General features: G+C 36.0%; 1 protein-coding gene across 4 annotated transcripts in view; it reads right to left on the bottom strand.

Annotated features, from left to right (window-relative positions):
- Positions 1 to 13,470, bottom strand: part of CTDP1 (CTD phosphatase subunit 1) — a 96,040-nt gene that overhangs the window by 52,635 nt on the left and 29,935 nt on the right. For all 4 annotated transcript variants that reach the window (XR_012053956.1, XM_072924198.1, XM_030265607.4 and 1 more), the window contains exons 9-10: positions 6,875 to 7,016; positions 4,406 to 4,636 (exon numbers count right to left, since the gene is read on the bottom strand). Coding sequence is in view for 3 of the 4 variants with exons in the window: in XM_072924198.1 (XP_072780299.1) it covers positions 4,406 to 4,636; positions 6,875 to 7,016 (373 nt within the window). In the remaining variant the exon portion in view is untranslated. The remainder of the gene's footprint in view (positions 1 to 4,405; positions 4,637 to 6,874; positions 7,017 to 13,470) is intronic.

The raw sequence follows: 13,470 nt of genomic DNA, 5'->3' as shown, positions 1-13,470 counted from the left end.
AGTGGAATTTCGTGTGAAGCTCAAACAATTTGGATGCCATGAAAATGAACTAAGCAAACTGGTTTTTTGCTAGAGTTTCTCACCACTGCTAACAGTTTTTGGGTTGAGTGGTTTTTTCTTCCCTCTACTATGTTTTGTATTTTAAAGATCACACTGTTTTCTTTTGCTAGTAAATTGCTCTCAGACAGTAATTTTCATAAGTAGATGATGAAAATAATATTGCATTCCATTATATTTCCCAAAAGGTTCTTTTAAAGTATGATTTCCTTGCCTTTTAATTCATAACCTAGGCAGGAAAAGTGACACCATTCACATTTCTTAGCAAAACAGAGAATGGCAAAACAAAAGCTATAAGCATCTTACACAACTCTGATAAAAATACGACAAGCTTGACCATTCCAAGAATTACAGAGAAGTTATATGTAGCATGACAGCCAAGCAGATTTTCTTAGACTAGAAATAATATCTAAATAAAGCCAGTATATTTTTTAAGAACACATTGTCATATAGTTGATGAGAACTTCTATTGTAGAATAGAGTGTGAGATCATACTTGACTACATTACACACAAATATTAGCTGTAAAATAACTATAATTCTAAAGGCTTCTGTCAGATGTTTTCCCAGTATTTTCCCACTGCTACTAGATAAGAAACACTGGGCCTTCTCATGAAAGCATTCCGAAAGTGATGTGAAATACAGTCTTCTTAAAGTTTTGTAAGACATTTTTATTTTGTCAAGAACATTTTTAGGCTTTTACATTTTCAGCTGCCTGTAAAGTTGAATAAAAATTAAAGACATGAAAATGCAGGAATTTATATTTTTTTCTAATTAAGTGTGATTCATAAGTACTTTTAAAAAAAATAACATATTCCACCCTGCAGAGGTTGGTTGGTGCTTGCCAGGCTTATATGCACAAGGACATATGTGCAGGGTGGGGCCAACATTTGTGGGAGTAACAAGCACTTTCCTTGATACATCAGGTAAAGTTAACACTATCATGATGAAAGTGTTAAAAATATTTAAATTCCAGTTACATATTCAATTTGGCATTTCATATTTTTGCTGTTACAATAACATTGATAAGATTAGGTAAGAAATTAGTAACTATGAGCACAAATTCAGACAAAAATGTTGTAAGCGAAATTAATTTATACAAATTTTCAAGTATGGCTTAAGCCACATACATCTGCTTGACACACCTCTTCAAGCATTTGGTGCATCTTAGCATTATTTTAAACCAGGGGGCCACTTTTAACTTCTCACATGTAAATGACACCCATATTTTAAGCCTTGCCTCATCTGTTAGCATATTACTAGTGTTCACTAAAATGTAACTTGCAGTATAATTTTTTTCTTTATTCTAGTCCAAACTGCCATTAGCTTTTACATTACTTTGAACAACACTACATTACATGTCCCATGATCTGTTACAATTTTAGTGTTTACTGCAATGTTTGTAGAATGCTGTTTCTGTTTGAAAATGCAAATCGTTGAGATACATAAGGCATGTCAAATAACCTTCTGACAAGTAGGTTATTTTTAGAGAGGAATGCTTCCCGTTCTCAGACAAAGAGGAGCTGCTGGCTACCAGCAGCCCTAGCAGCAGCACTGCATTCCCTTTCCTTCTGCTACAGCTGCGAACTTTTCTCACTCTTCCGCACGGGCTGCAACAGCCATGATAAAAAAGCAGGTGCTCAAGTCTCAGAGCTGAGCACAATGGCAAGACCTGCTGCTTAAATTGTTGACTTTTAACTGAACCATCTGTAACTCACTGGTGACAGTTTCACTGCAAATTGCATGTATAAATTTAAACTAATTATATCCAATTTTAAATTATGTTTCAAGTTGAATCCCAGAAAGAAACTAAAAATGTTGAAACCCAAGGCAGTGAGAACTGAAACAGTTCTTATGAAATGTTATTCATAAAACTTGAAGCCCTTTGCCATAACCAGCCCTGCAAGGAAGAGGTTCTATCCTAAGTACACGGAGGTCTATTCTTAGACTAAGACACCAAGAACCATTGCTACGCCATGTGCAGTTACCACATCCCCAAGGGCTTCCACTCACAGCAGTGCAATTCTGTTTCTCACTACGTGTAATTCAGAATCAGATGAAGATTTGAGAAACTATCAAAAAGATTATTGGAGGCTTTGACTACACCCACCCACAACAGGAGCAGTTATGAGTGCCAAGAACTTTATGGTTTAGCTGCCTTTCTGTAGAAGGTGAACGAGGGAGCACATTAAGTCTGTCAGGACAAAAATAATTCTCCTCTACCAATAAATTGCTGCACTAATGTAGTTTTTTCTTAAGACAAGTATTATATCAAATTTTAAAGCAGATGTGAAGCTTTTCTAAAAAGCTATCATTGATGTACGGATTAAGATAAAACTCACAGCACTGCCTCAGCTCTTCCTCAGTTAAGACACAGCAGACCCACTTCTATTCAGTTTTTTGTTACTACTTCACTGCCTTCCTGCTCTGTCTGCACTGTGGTATTTAAATGGACTTGCTTTTCTCCTACACTTTGCCAAAACACTCTTCAGGATCTCAAGAAGGTGGAACTGCCTTGAGAAATAGAAATGTGTCCCAATTAAGAGATTAGTGTTTACAGGTCACCAACTTCACCACTAAAACAAAATCAACAGGAAATGTGAATTAATTTTTTTTTTCTCAGCATAGACCTTATGCTCAGCTCTTTTCTTACAGCTGCTTAGCTGTGGGGTAAAGTTGCAGCACATAGTAATTGGATTCGCAGTCAGATTAAAACATCTCAATTCTTAGCACTGGCAGTCACAAAAAACCCCCACTGAACTGAAATAAAAGACAGGAGTAGAAAGGACACACAGCCTCACTCCACCCTCAAAACCTGTCTGAAGCTCTATGAAACTCAACTAAAAGGACACCTAAAGTATATTTCTTTCTTTTCAGTAAGATACTTAAGTGAAGAAGCACCTCAGCGTTATGGAAAAATAGGCTTAGGTGTGGACAAACTCTCCATCAAGTTGTTGACAAAGGTTGGGAAACCATTAAAACCTATTCTTCTGAAAGCATTCAATGATGTATTAATATCAACATAACCCATCATACTGAAGCACCTTACAAGTGTCATGTCAATTACATATATAATTGTCATTATTATGTATGTAACTGTTATAATTTAATTATACATTATTATATGCATTATAATATATCAAGATATTATATATTAATATAACACATATATAATATATATTATGTAACATATATAATATGTTATATAAGATATAATATTTAAAATATATTATCCATTAATATATTATTATACATAGGACCTTCCCAGCTTTATTTCTAGAAAAATTCCTTTCCACAATAACTGACCAAAAAACCCAACAACTTTTCAGCTCCTCTCTGGATACATGCTGTGTTGATTATTTAAAGATTCTAATGCTCATTTACCATGTCACAGTAAACTAAAAAAGACTTTGAAAGACAGTTAAAAAGGAACTGAAAACAGGACATCTTCACAAACAAGAAAGACTAAAAAAACCTGTGTTGAAAACAAGAGGAAAGCTGAAATAAGAAAAAGGCTACAAACAGATACCAGAAAAAGGTTACAAAAAGATAACACTTTACAAAGAAAAGATTTGCCTTTAACTGTATACTGCTTTACCAGTGGAATGAACAAGCCTTGCTGAGATTGTTAAGACTTCCAGAAAGTCAGACCTTTTATTTAGGTAGCTGGGGATGAATTCAAGATATTTCACACACCCTCAAGAGACAAGTGGTGTTTTTGCATCTTAACACAAATTTTGACAAAATCCAGGAAGATACTAGCCTTTGTACTTGAAAAAGCAGACTGCCTCTTCCTCCTCCAGAATTAGTGTCTTGACTTAGTGGTCTAAGGATAAGTAACAAATACTCAAGACATATGGCCTTATTTCACAATGCTCAGTCAGCTACACACCTCTTCCATCACTTCTGATGTTCCTCAAAAAAAAAAGTTAATGACCCATTTGAAGGAATTAGGTGAAGAGGAAAATTTTATAAACAAGAACTAAATAGTATCGGTATATTTTATTAACAGAAAACAATCCAGTATTCTAAGACCCATTAAGAAACATCAAGCTACCTCACTTCAGCTATCAGCTATTGTAACATCCTTTACACTTCACAAACTACACACTGAATTTATTTGGTTTGAGGTTCCCAGTTCCACTTCATTGAGGCACAAAAAGCATCTGGAATTGTAAGCATCTTGACTTCAGCTGATTATTCACTTTTGCTTATTTTCTTGGCTTTTTAGAAAGCAAATAATATAAAGCAAAAATACCAATTTAATCAAATGAAAGGATAATGAGAGTAAGATATACTACTGAATCTAAAAATGCAGACAATGTGACTCTTAGCTATGCTTTAGGTACCTGAAGGATGAGTGTTCACCGTGGACTGGCAAAGTGATGGGAGGAGCGGGAGACTGGATGTACATTGACTGCCCAGATGTCTGTGTGCCTTTCCTGATCAGCTTTCCAGTGTTAGGATCATAAATTCGAACTTCAGGACCAGGTTGAGACTTCGGATGGATAGGTGTTGGGTGAAACAGAGCAGTCTGAAATGTGCTGGGTGTATCAGGAAATGTGGCAGGGCTATTTTCTCTGTTGGATAGAGTTCAGAAAAAAAAACTGCATTAGAAATTTAAATGAGCTATCGAACCAGAACATAAAAAACGAGCATTCCCTTTTCTTCTAAGGGGAAGAAGAGGGAAGTGGTATGGAAAATCTCTAAAGAAAAATTTCTTCTCCTCGACCTCATTAAAGTCCCACTGAATTTAAAACAGAAAACTGCAAATACAAGATATCATATTTAAATTATAAAAATATTAATAAGTGTGCCTTAGAAATTGTCTAAACACAAAGTTCCTGAAATTATTTCCAGATAGTAGCAACAGCACAATTAGCAAAGCATGATAATCTGTGTATACGCAACAAAGATAAAGCAGGCTATTGTATCAAGTTTGCTCTCCAAATTTGATCTGAGAGAAAATAAACACATAGTATTAACTTCCAAGTCACCCTAACTAATTTTTTAAAAATACTAAACTGCTGATGATTACCCTGCTGCATTTTGAAAAACATAACTTTAGAAGTGTCAGCAGAAACATTCAGAGATCAGTCTGCAGGAATCACCATTATGGCATACTATCCAATTGTGATGAAGCACCACAAAAAAAATCAAGCAAATTGAATCATTAAAAAAAGTTATCAACTAAAACAACATGTTATGCTCCATGAAAGCAATGCCATGTTAAAAAAAGATTCAATTAATTTGTTAGAAATACTAGAAGTGATACAAAACTGGAGTTATTACCAGATGCTTTTATGGATGTTTCTGAAGTAGTCTTGTAGCAAAACACAGTAAACCGATTCCAAGTTTACTTACTCTTTTCTTGCTATCTTAAGTTCATTTTACATGCAAATATTTTCTCAGACTTCTCCCCTCCCCTAGTTTGTACGTGCTTTGGACCTGTAATCACTATTTCAAGCAGCTACATTGAAGAGAAAAATCTAGTCCAAAGTAGCACATATCAGGTTAAAGTAAAAGTATTTGCATTAAGATAGATATCTTACTGACTGAAGCTTGGGGGGGGAAGGGGGCAGTATGAAGTTAAGAGGTATTGTATTTGAAACACAGAAGTAGGAAAAATTATCATACTTCAGTAAAATGGAAGAGTAAATTAATAGAGGAAGAAAGACTAACATTTATCTAGACATCAAAAAAAAAAAATGTTCACAAGCTACTGCCCAGGTTTCTACTGCAAACTTAGCAGTGTCAAATTAAGCATACCATGCAAATATTCCAAAGTTTGATTTAAAACCATCTGATAATACTTTTTAAATACTAAGTATCCTAGTTAAGCCATAAGCAGGCTACATGTCTTTTCTCAGCTTATAGGGATCTCGTGTCTCAATCTAGTGTCACATTTGATAAATGCCCTCACTTCCACATTTCTTCTTTTGGTGTCTTCAAAGCCTAACACATCATATTCTGCCCTCAAAGGGCATCTCATATGTAGAAAGTAAATATCTAGCATAGCCAATCACACCAGCATCAGTTTAATACAGAAACCCCATTATGCTGTGCTCCTTCCTGTCTAAACATGGAAGGGAAGTTCGGCTAGCAAGATATGGGTCTATCCAAACACAAGTCAAGAAGCAGAAACTGGCTTGACAGTACCTTGTCATGAGTTACTTTAGTCAAGTCACTATCCCGCAGGGGACTGTTATTGTCGACTTCTTTGCTAATAATGTTTTTTGCTGCCTCCTTTATTTACTGTCACCCTAGTGCAGTAATTATTTTTTACCTTTTCTCTTTCAGCACTTATCATACCAAAACCACCTCTCACTACTTCCTTTCTTCTAGTTTTTGCTCCTGTCTTCATGCCTTACAATTCTTCTTAGAATTTTCTATGGTATTTTTCTGTTTCTCTCTTTCTCATCACTACCAAATTTCACCAAAAAATGACATACTTTACCAGTTCCTCATGTAGTCAAAGGATGTACATTTTTTGGCAGCATGAATGATCCCGTGCTTTGGTGACATTCCCTATGTTAGCTTATGGATGAACTGAAAAGGGCAACTTCTGCAAATTAAAAGAGCTAACAACAATAACTGCTAAAGAAAGTATTGTTACTACAAGTTTTCTCCTGACTGTGCTAGTTACTGAACTTCCTCCTGATCCCTTCAGTCTTCAGTTTAAACAAAAGAGAAATGGACAAACCCAGGGAGGAGTTCTATAGAATCCATAGACATCTGAACTTGCCAGAAACCAATTCATTAACAAATCAGAATAACCAGTTTTCATGGCTCCTATTCCCTCAACGAATAGCACTTACCTGTGTGTTTTGATGTAGTCATCCTTTAAGGGAAAGAGCTGTTCCTCAACCTTGTCCCAGCGCTCTAGGCAGCTCCACAACCAGTCAGGGTTTACAACATGGAGATCCTTGCAGTCCTGAGCTTGCCGTACTTTTTCTGTGCCTATTACAGAGAGAAACACAACATAAGTGTTCCCAGAAACACAGAAGACAAACCAGTGTATAGTCAAAACTAAGAACATGTTGTCATCAATTATACAGAAAAAAACCCAAAAAAACACTCCTCCCCAGTCCAACAAAACAAGCATAACTAATAAAAAGTGAGAATCTAAATAAGATGCAGTACCTCAGACTCAAGCTGGATGAAGGTAACTTTCTGAAGAACTGGCACCATGGAAGTAGCCCACTAAGATTTATACAGAAAATCTCTGCATCTTCTCTGCATGTTAGCCCAAAAAACAACACATGTGCACTTTTCTGTAACATTTCCTTCATTTGTATTTGTCAGTAGTCCAAGAAGAAGTAGCTTTTCAATGCTGTTGAAGCCTAACATTTTTAGACATGGTTCCCTGTTCTTACAGTGTGCTATCTTTTAACAGGCTGTCACCCACCCAACCTCGATCTACCAGAAGTGGAGGCAAAGCAGATAGAATTCCTTTGTGCTGAAACAGGAACAAAGAATGTGAAGTTACACATGGCAGGCTAGCATGCAGTCCAGGTGAAACCATCAACAGTGCAGCTTGCAAGTAACAGGTGATCTCAAATTCTACTCTCTGGGGATGCCAGAATGAGAGAGATACTCAGGAAAGTTGCTATATATCTTCCAAAAAGCACCAAAATCAATGCTGTGCTTTAATCCCACCTACTCATTGATTCCTCCAACCACACCCAGTGGGACGGGAGGAGAATCAGGGAAAAAAACATTAACACTAGTGAGTTAACAACAGCTAATGAAACAAAGTAAAATATAATAATACTAATAATATGAACATTTGTCTGTTTTCACACACATGAGAACAATAAAGCAATGAAGCTTCCAGAAGAAAAAAAAATATCAATTTTCAGAACAATTCTGACAAGCAAGTAAGAAGAGTAAATTAATTTGATTTTTTCACTACAGTTCCCTGGAGTTTCATCTTCATGATTGTCATTTAACAGTATGATTTTACTTGTTTTAATTTAGATGAAAATCTTGAAGTACCTATGCTTCTTCACATAATTTGAAGATAAGACAAAGCAGCTAATCTCAAATATTTAATATCCTTTGTACCACCTGAACTACAATTCACTGGGATAGACAGAATTCAAATGCACTTGAGGACTGACCTAACAGGTTAGACAGCTCAGTTTAAGACATTTGTAAGATTAAGAGACTAAATAAACAGAAAGGGCAGGAGATAATTGTCCTTTACAAATGCCTGAAAGCCTCTGTTTCCCTACCTTTCGTACCCCAAACCCAGTGGAATAAAGGACTAGGGCTACATTTTTCTCTAGATACACATACGTTTTTTCCTTGGACTTAGATTAACAGAAAATTTTGTGTGCACATATATTTATTTTTTCAGCTGTAAATGCAACCAGGTGCATAATTCAGGATATAAAATTTTACTCCACACTAGTATCATTGAAAAAGAAAAAAGTTAATTTAAGAACCCAAGATAAACACACACATATACAGTCCTGTCCAAACCTCTAATGATCTGGATGTCATATTTTAATTTTTGCCATGTAATAAAAATAAAACTACTGTCCAATGAAGATTCAGTGAAAACAATTCTAGAACTGCAACTGTGCTAAACCAAACACACCTCTGCAGTTCAAGAGGTTTTAACTGGCTGAAACATAAAACCCTAATAACAGAGGTTAATGTACTCCCTGAAATCATACATGTCCTGATTTAAAAAATCTGTTTTCCAATTAATTATCAGTTACAAAAGCAACTGAGAGGAATTTAATGCAACAGTTGCTGCAAATGAGCCAGTTTACAGTGCCAGAAGGAGCTTTGACTGGAGATATTAATATTTAATTAACCTCAATAGGAATTGTAGAAATACCTTCAGTTAGAAATAGTATTTAATTTACACACAGGGTATATTTCAGAGGAAATAAAGCAAAGGTTCTGAAAGAGAATCAATATAAGGGATCTGGGATAAAAAGGATTGAAGAAGTTTAAGGCTTAGCTTGGACATTGCTTTCTTTTGAGAATAAAGGAGAAAGGGAATGACAACATTGGAAAAGCAAATCAGTAAGACAACAGGTGTTATAAAAAGGATGCTAAAATCAGGTTCATAAGGATAAGAGTTTCAGAGCAAAAAAAGGCAACAAGAGCAAGAAGTCTGGTAGAACCTGTGCCTGGTATTAGATACTGAATCAAATATCAGACACAGCTGGCAATACTGTCCTGCACATAACTCTGGAGCTGACTGAATACTACACACAACAGCAGTGGTTCCACTAGTAAGCACACACAACAGTTAACCAGAGACAGTGATGCTGTTGGATAGATGGGACTGTGCTGCTCCTTTTGGACTTCATCGGAGGAAACATGGACAAACTGCACCTTCACCTCATGTTAAATCTATGAAGTTACATGAGGAGATGGCTTTCTCCAACTGTTTTTCAAACCCACGTTTCTGCACTGATGTCAGGTGTTTCATCTTGCTGCCCCTTCCTCCCCACCCCCACATTCTGCATTCACACATATCTGATTGTTTCCGACGTACACTGAGGAGCTATGCAAATTCTTCTAGTTGACAGGATTGTGACAGAAAACTTGAACGTGAAAGCCAAAATAGCACAATCTTGTATGAAATTGCTACTGGAACTAGACGGTTTCTAAGGTCCCTAACAACCTAAATGTTCTAGGATTCTGTGAAAGCTGGTGACACAAATTGTGTGTAACCACACCCACCTCCCAAGAGTCAAAAGTCACCTTTCTCACCTCCACTATATCAAGGCTTTCTGCCTCCTTCCCATTTCTAAAGTGCAGTGGCCCATTGCACACTTCAGCATACTGAAAACCACATGAGGCAACACAAGCGCATCCTCTTGGGGAGGGCTTCCTATTTCTAGCTGACATCTTCACAAACCAAGATTTTGCATGTTAATTAAAGCAGCATTTGGTGAAACACCAGATTTAACTGGGAGGAGAAACAGCACTGTGATAATATGTTTGCTGTCTCCTATCCCTTTCCCCAGTGTAACTTCTCCATTTTGAATTATACTTATTAAGACAAAATAGCAAAAAGATTTTAATCCGTCCAAGCAACAGTACTTCTGATGCAACTAAAAACATCTGAATTACCCAGCTGAGCTGAAAATCACTTAGAGAAAAACTGATTTTCCAGACTACTTTTTTGCATTATTGTCATATAATCGCCTTTCCCTACTTCAAATTCTAAAGTTGCTCCAAAATGTTAGAAAGGCACAGAAGGTTTTCCACATGAAGCAACTGGGGGCCAAATTTATCACATCTACTCTCTGATGGGTACAGTCTGAAGCAGATAGTATCGGAAAATGTTATTTTCAAAGCTGGAGAAGGTGCTTATCAATTCTACTTCTGAGCTTGTTAAAAACAGTGCTCAGCTGACTGTGGCCTCTGATGTGGTTCTCCCACGAAGAACTCAGTGTGAGTGCTCAAGGCTGTGTCAGGAGTACACAATGGGGAGAGATCACCAGCAGCACTTGCAGAACTTTCTCCTCATTCCAACACACCAAAATCAACATATCCTTATGGCAGTTTGAAACCAGGCTGCCAGACAGTGCTTGGAAAATCTGATCACTAATTTCTCCTCAGATAATTTTTATATATAGTTCTTGATTTGTAATCAAATCCTCTTCTGCAAGAACACTGACTTAAGAAAAGTGACAGATGTGCTGTTCTGAAGCTATTCCTAAAGTTCAGGTTTAACTCTGCACTGTAAAACCAACAGGCTCACTTGTTCAGAGGCCAAATTTAGAGCAATGTTTAACCCGCTTTTTTTTAAAAGACACAGCCCTTGAACATATTTTTCAGGAAAAAAAGCTGTTGACACATTACAGGTGTAGGAAATGGCATGGACTCAAATATATTTTGAAAAATAAAAGAAAAATTAATGGCCTAAACTGATCTATTTCCATTCATACCACACTACAATAATTTTTGAGATATCTGAACAGTTTTATCTGCTCCACCAGCAAAAATTCAATACAAGAATCAACTACACTGTCTTTCATCTGTTCAGGAAGGAACATAACAAGGTTTATGAAACAGTGCAATAACTGCTTAGCCAAGTGTGCACACAGCTATAAAAACGCATCCTACAGTGCAGTTTACTGATGCTTAAAGCAAACAGCAGATGTTTCAAAGCCTGAAGCAAGATTTATGCAGCCCATAGACAAGTGGAAAGGACTATAGGATAGCTTTTCTCAGTCACTCAGATCTATAAAAGCTGATTAGATGATGCAAAGATCCTGCATTTGACAGTAAACCAGGCAGACAATATTTTCTGCCCTATGTAATGAAAGTAGTCCTATTTTTTTTCAAGAACAAGGATTTATTAATTTCAGAATTCAGAGTACCTGTGTCTACAGGGAAACAAATGGCCTATATTGCAGAGAAAGAGACAAGTATATATCAAGATAAAAAATTTAAATTATTTACTCTAATACTAATAGGCTGGGAAGAATACTGTAAAAACAATCTAAAATGTTTTTCAGTAGCTGTTCATTTCAATGCACCAAGCTATGATGAGGCCACTTTGCAGGAGAAACCCCATCACTTCAAGACCTAAGGGGTAACTCTCTTTCACACTGACTTCTTCCTTTTACTTCCTCTGCCAAATTCTTCCTTTGCCTTCAAAATGGGATATCTAATAGTATTTACCCCCAAACACTACTGCAGATTAAGTATGTGCCTTTACATCTCAGCTAGCGCAAAGTAAACATACACATTCAGCTGCTTGTCAGAATCCCAAGTCTGCCACTGTTAGTGGCGCCACCCAGAAAGACTGAACTAAAAGGTATTTAGGAACACTTTTCACAAACACGTTAAAAAAGAAAAAAAGATAAAAGTACAGATAACAATGTTGCCTGGGCTCACATCATTGACTTCTGAAAAAACTCAAGAAGGGACATGCTTTTGTTTCCCCTTTTCACCAGCAATTAGACATCAAGCAGTGCATCAGATGTTTGCCACAAGAGCCAAAGTTGCAGTATTTGTATGGCTTACTGTCAGCAAGAGGCTTTGCTCTCTAACCATAAAAGAATCACTATGAAAATCACGTTGACAGATGAATTATCACAAATTCAGCTGTGACAGGACAAAATTTATAACCCTAAAATCTCTGATTAAGAAGTTCCCTTCATGAAATTAAAACGATGCAGCCTAACTACTCCCACCTTCCAGAGGACAGAATAATAGTCTCCAGCTGAAAAAAAGCAAAATCCCATCACAAAACCAGAACCAGTCAATCCACAAGGATTTTACAAAGGGTTATTGGAGAATACTGTTTTATTCCCTCTAAATCCCACTATTTCATTACCATTGTTACCAAAATAATTATTAAGTGATGATGAAAGATGACAGGAGTATTGCCCATTAGGCAGAAATGACTGCCAATTTACATCGGCTAGAATCAGCACAATATGCAATTTAATCAAAAACAAAGTTAAAAGTTTTTCATATTCAGATGTACTTTAGTACAATTCACTAAGAATGTTCAGGTGGCAAATAATTTATTTATAAAAACAGAACACAAGGATGCATAGATGAATCTAGACAAACACACAACCCTCAAATGGTTCATTCAAAAAAAACCAAATAAAAGGTCAACTGCTTCCCATTATCACATGATGTGTACCTTAATGGATTTTTTTTTCAATACTTTTCACTCTAGAGAAATGTGCATGTTTAAGAGTGTCTCATTTACATTTATCCTATCAATTTTACCCTATCACACAATAGTTGCATCTGATGTATAACTACATTCAGAAGTCATCTAGTTTAAGATAAACAAAGCAACTTTAAAATGAAACATTTTAAAATTTGAAATTGGAAAATCATCTCTTATACTCATCGCTATTATTTCTCCAATGAAGTATGGCAAACTTGCATAATTCCTTGCTGAAATAATTATTCCTATTTATGAAGTTTTAAAACAGCTATTCAGCAACAGTAGTAAAACAATGGAGTTCCAAACTGATGCATCCATTGATTTCAAAACTTCACATTTACTGTTGCAATTATCACATCTTTACAACCTAGAATCCCAGTTAATTTCAATGCATCTAATTCAATCTCCTGAGTTTTAGGTTATTTTTACTACTGAATTATCCATCTCCATTTATCATATGTTTGTACTACTTAAATGCCTCTTGACATACAGACTTTTGAGGAAAGTATCCTCTCTTTAAAATACAAGCCAATGAAATCAAGCTGCTTCTGAAGTACTAAAACCCAACATGAATAGAACAAAAAAAAAAAAAAATCCAGTAGGTGGCAGATAATGTATTTCTTTGCTTATGACATGTGTGTCCTAAAAGTACCTGTAAGTTTTAGATTATTTAAAACATGCAGTTTTACTTTTGGATTTCATTGATTTGACTATCAGATATTTATATTCCATGTAATTTTGAAA

This window comes from Taeniopygia guttata, chromosome 2 (genome assembly GCF_048771995.1).
Source record: "Taeniopygia guttata chromosome 2, bTaeGut7.mat, whole genome shotgun sequence".
Taxonomy (NCBI): Eukaryota; Metazoa; Chordata; class Aves; order Passeriformes; family Estrildidae; genus Taeniopygia; species Taeniopygia guttata.
This window is presented reverse-complemented; position numbering and strand designations above follow the sequence as displayed.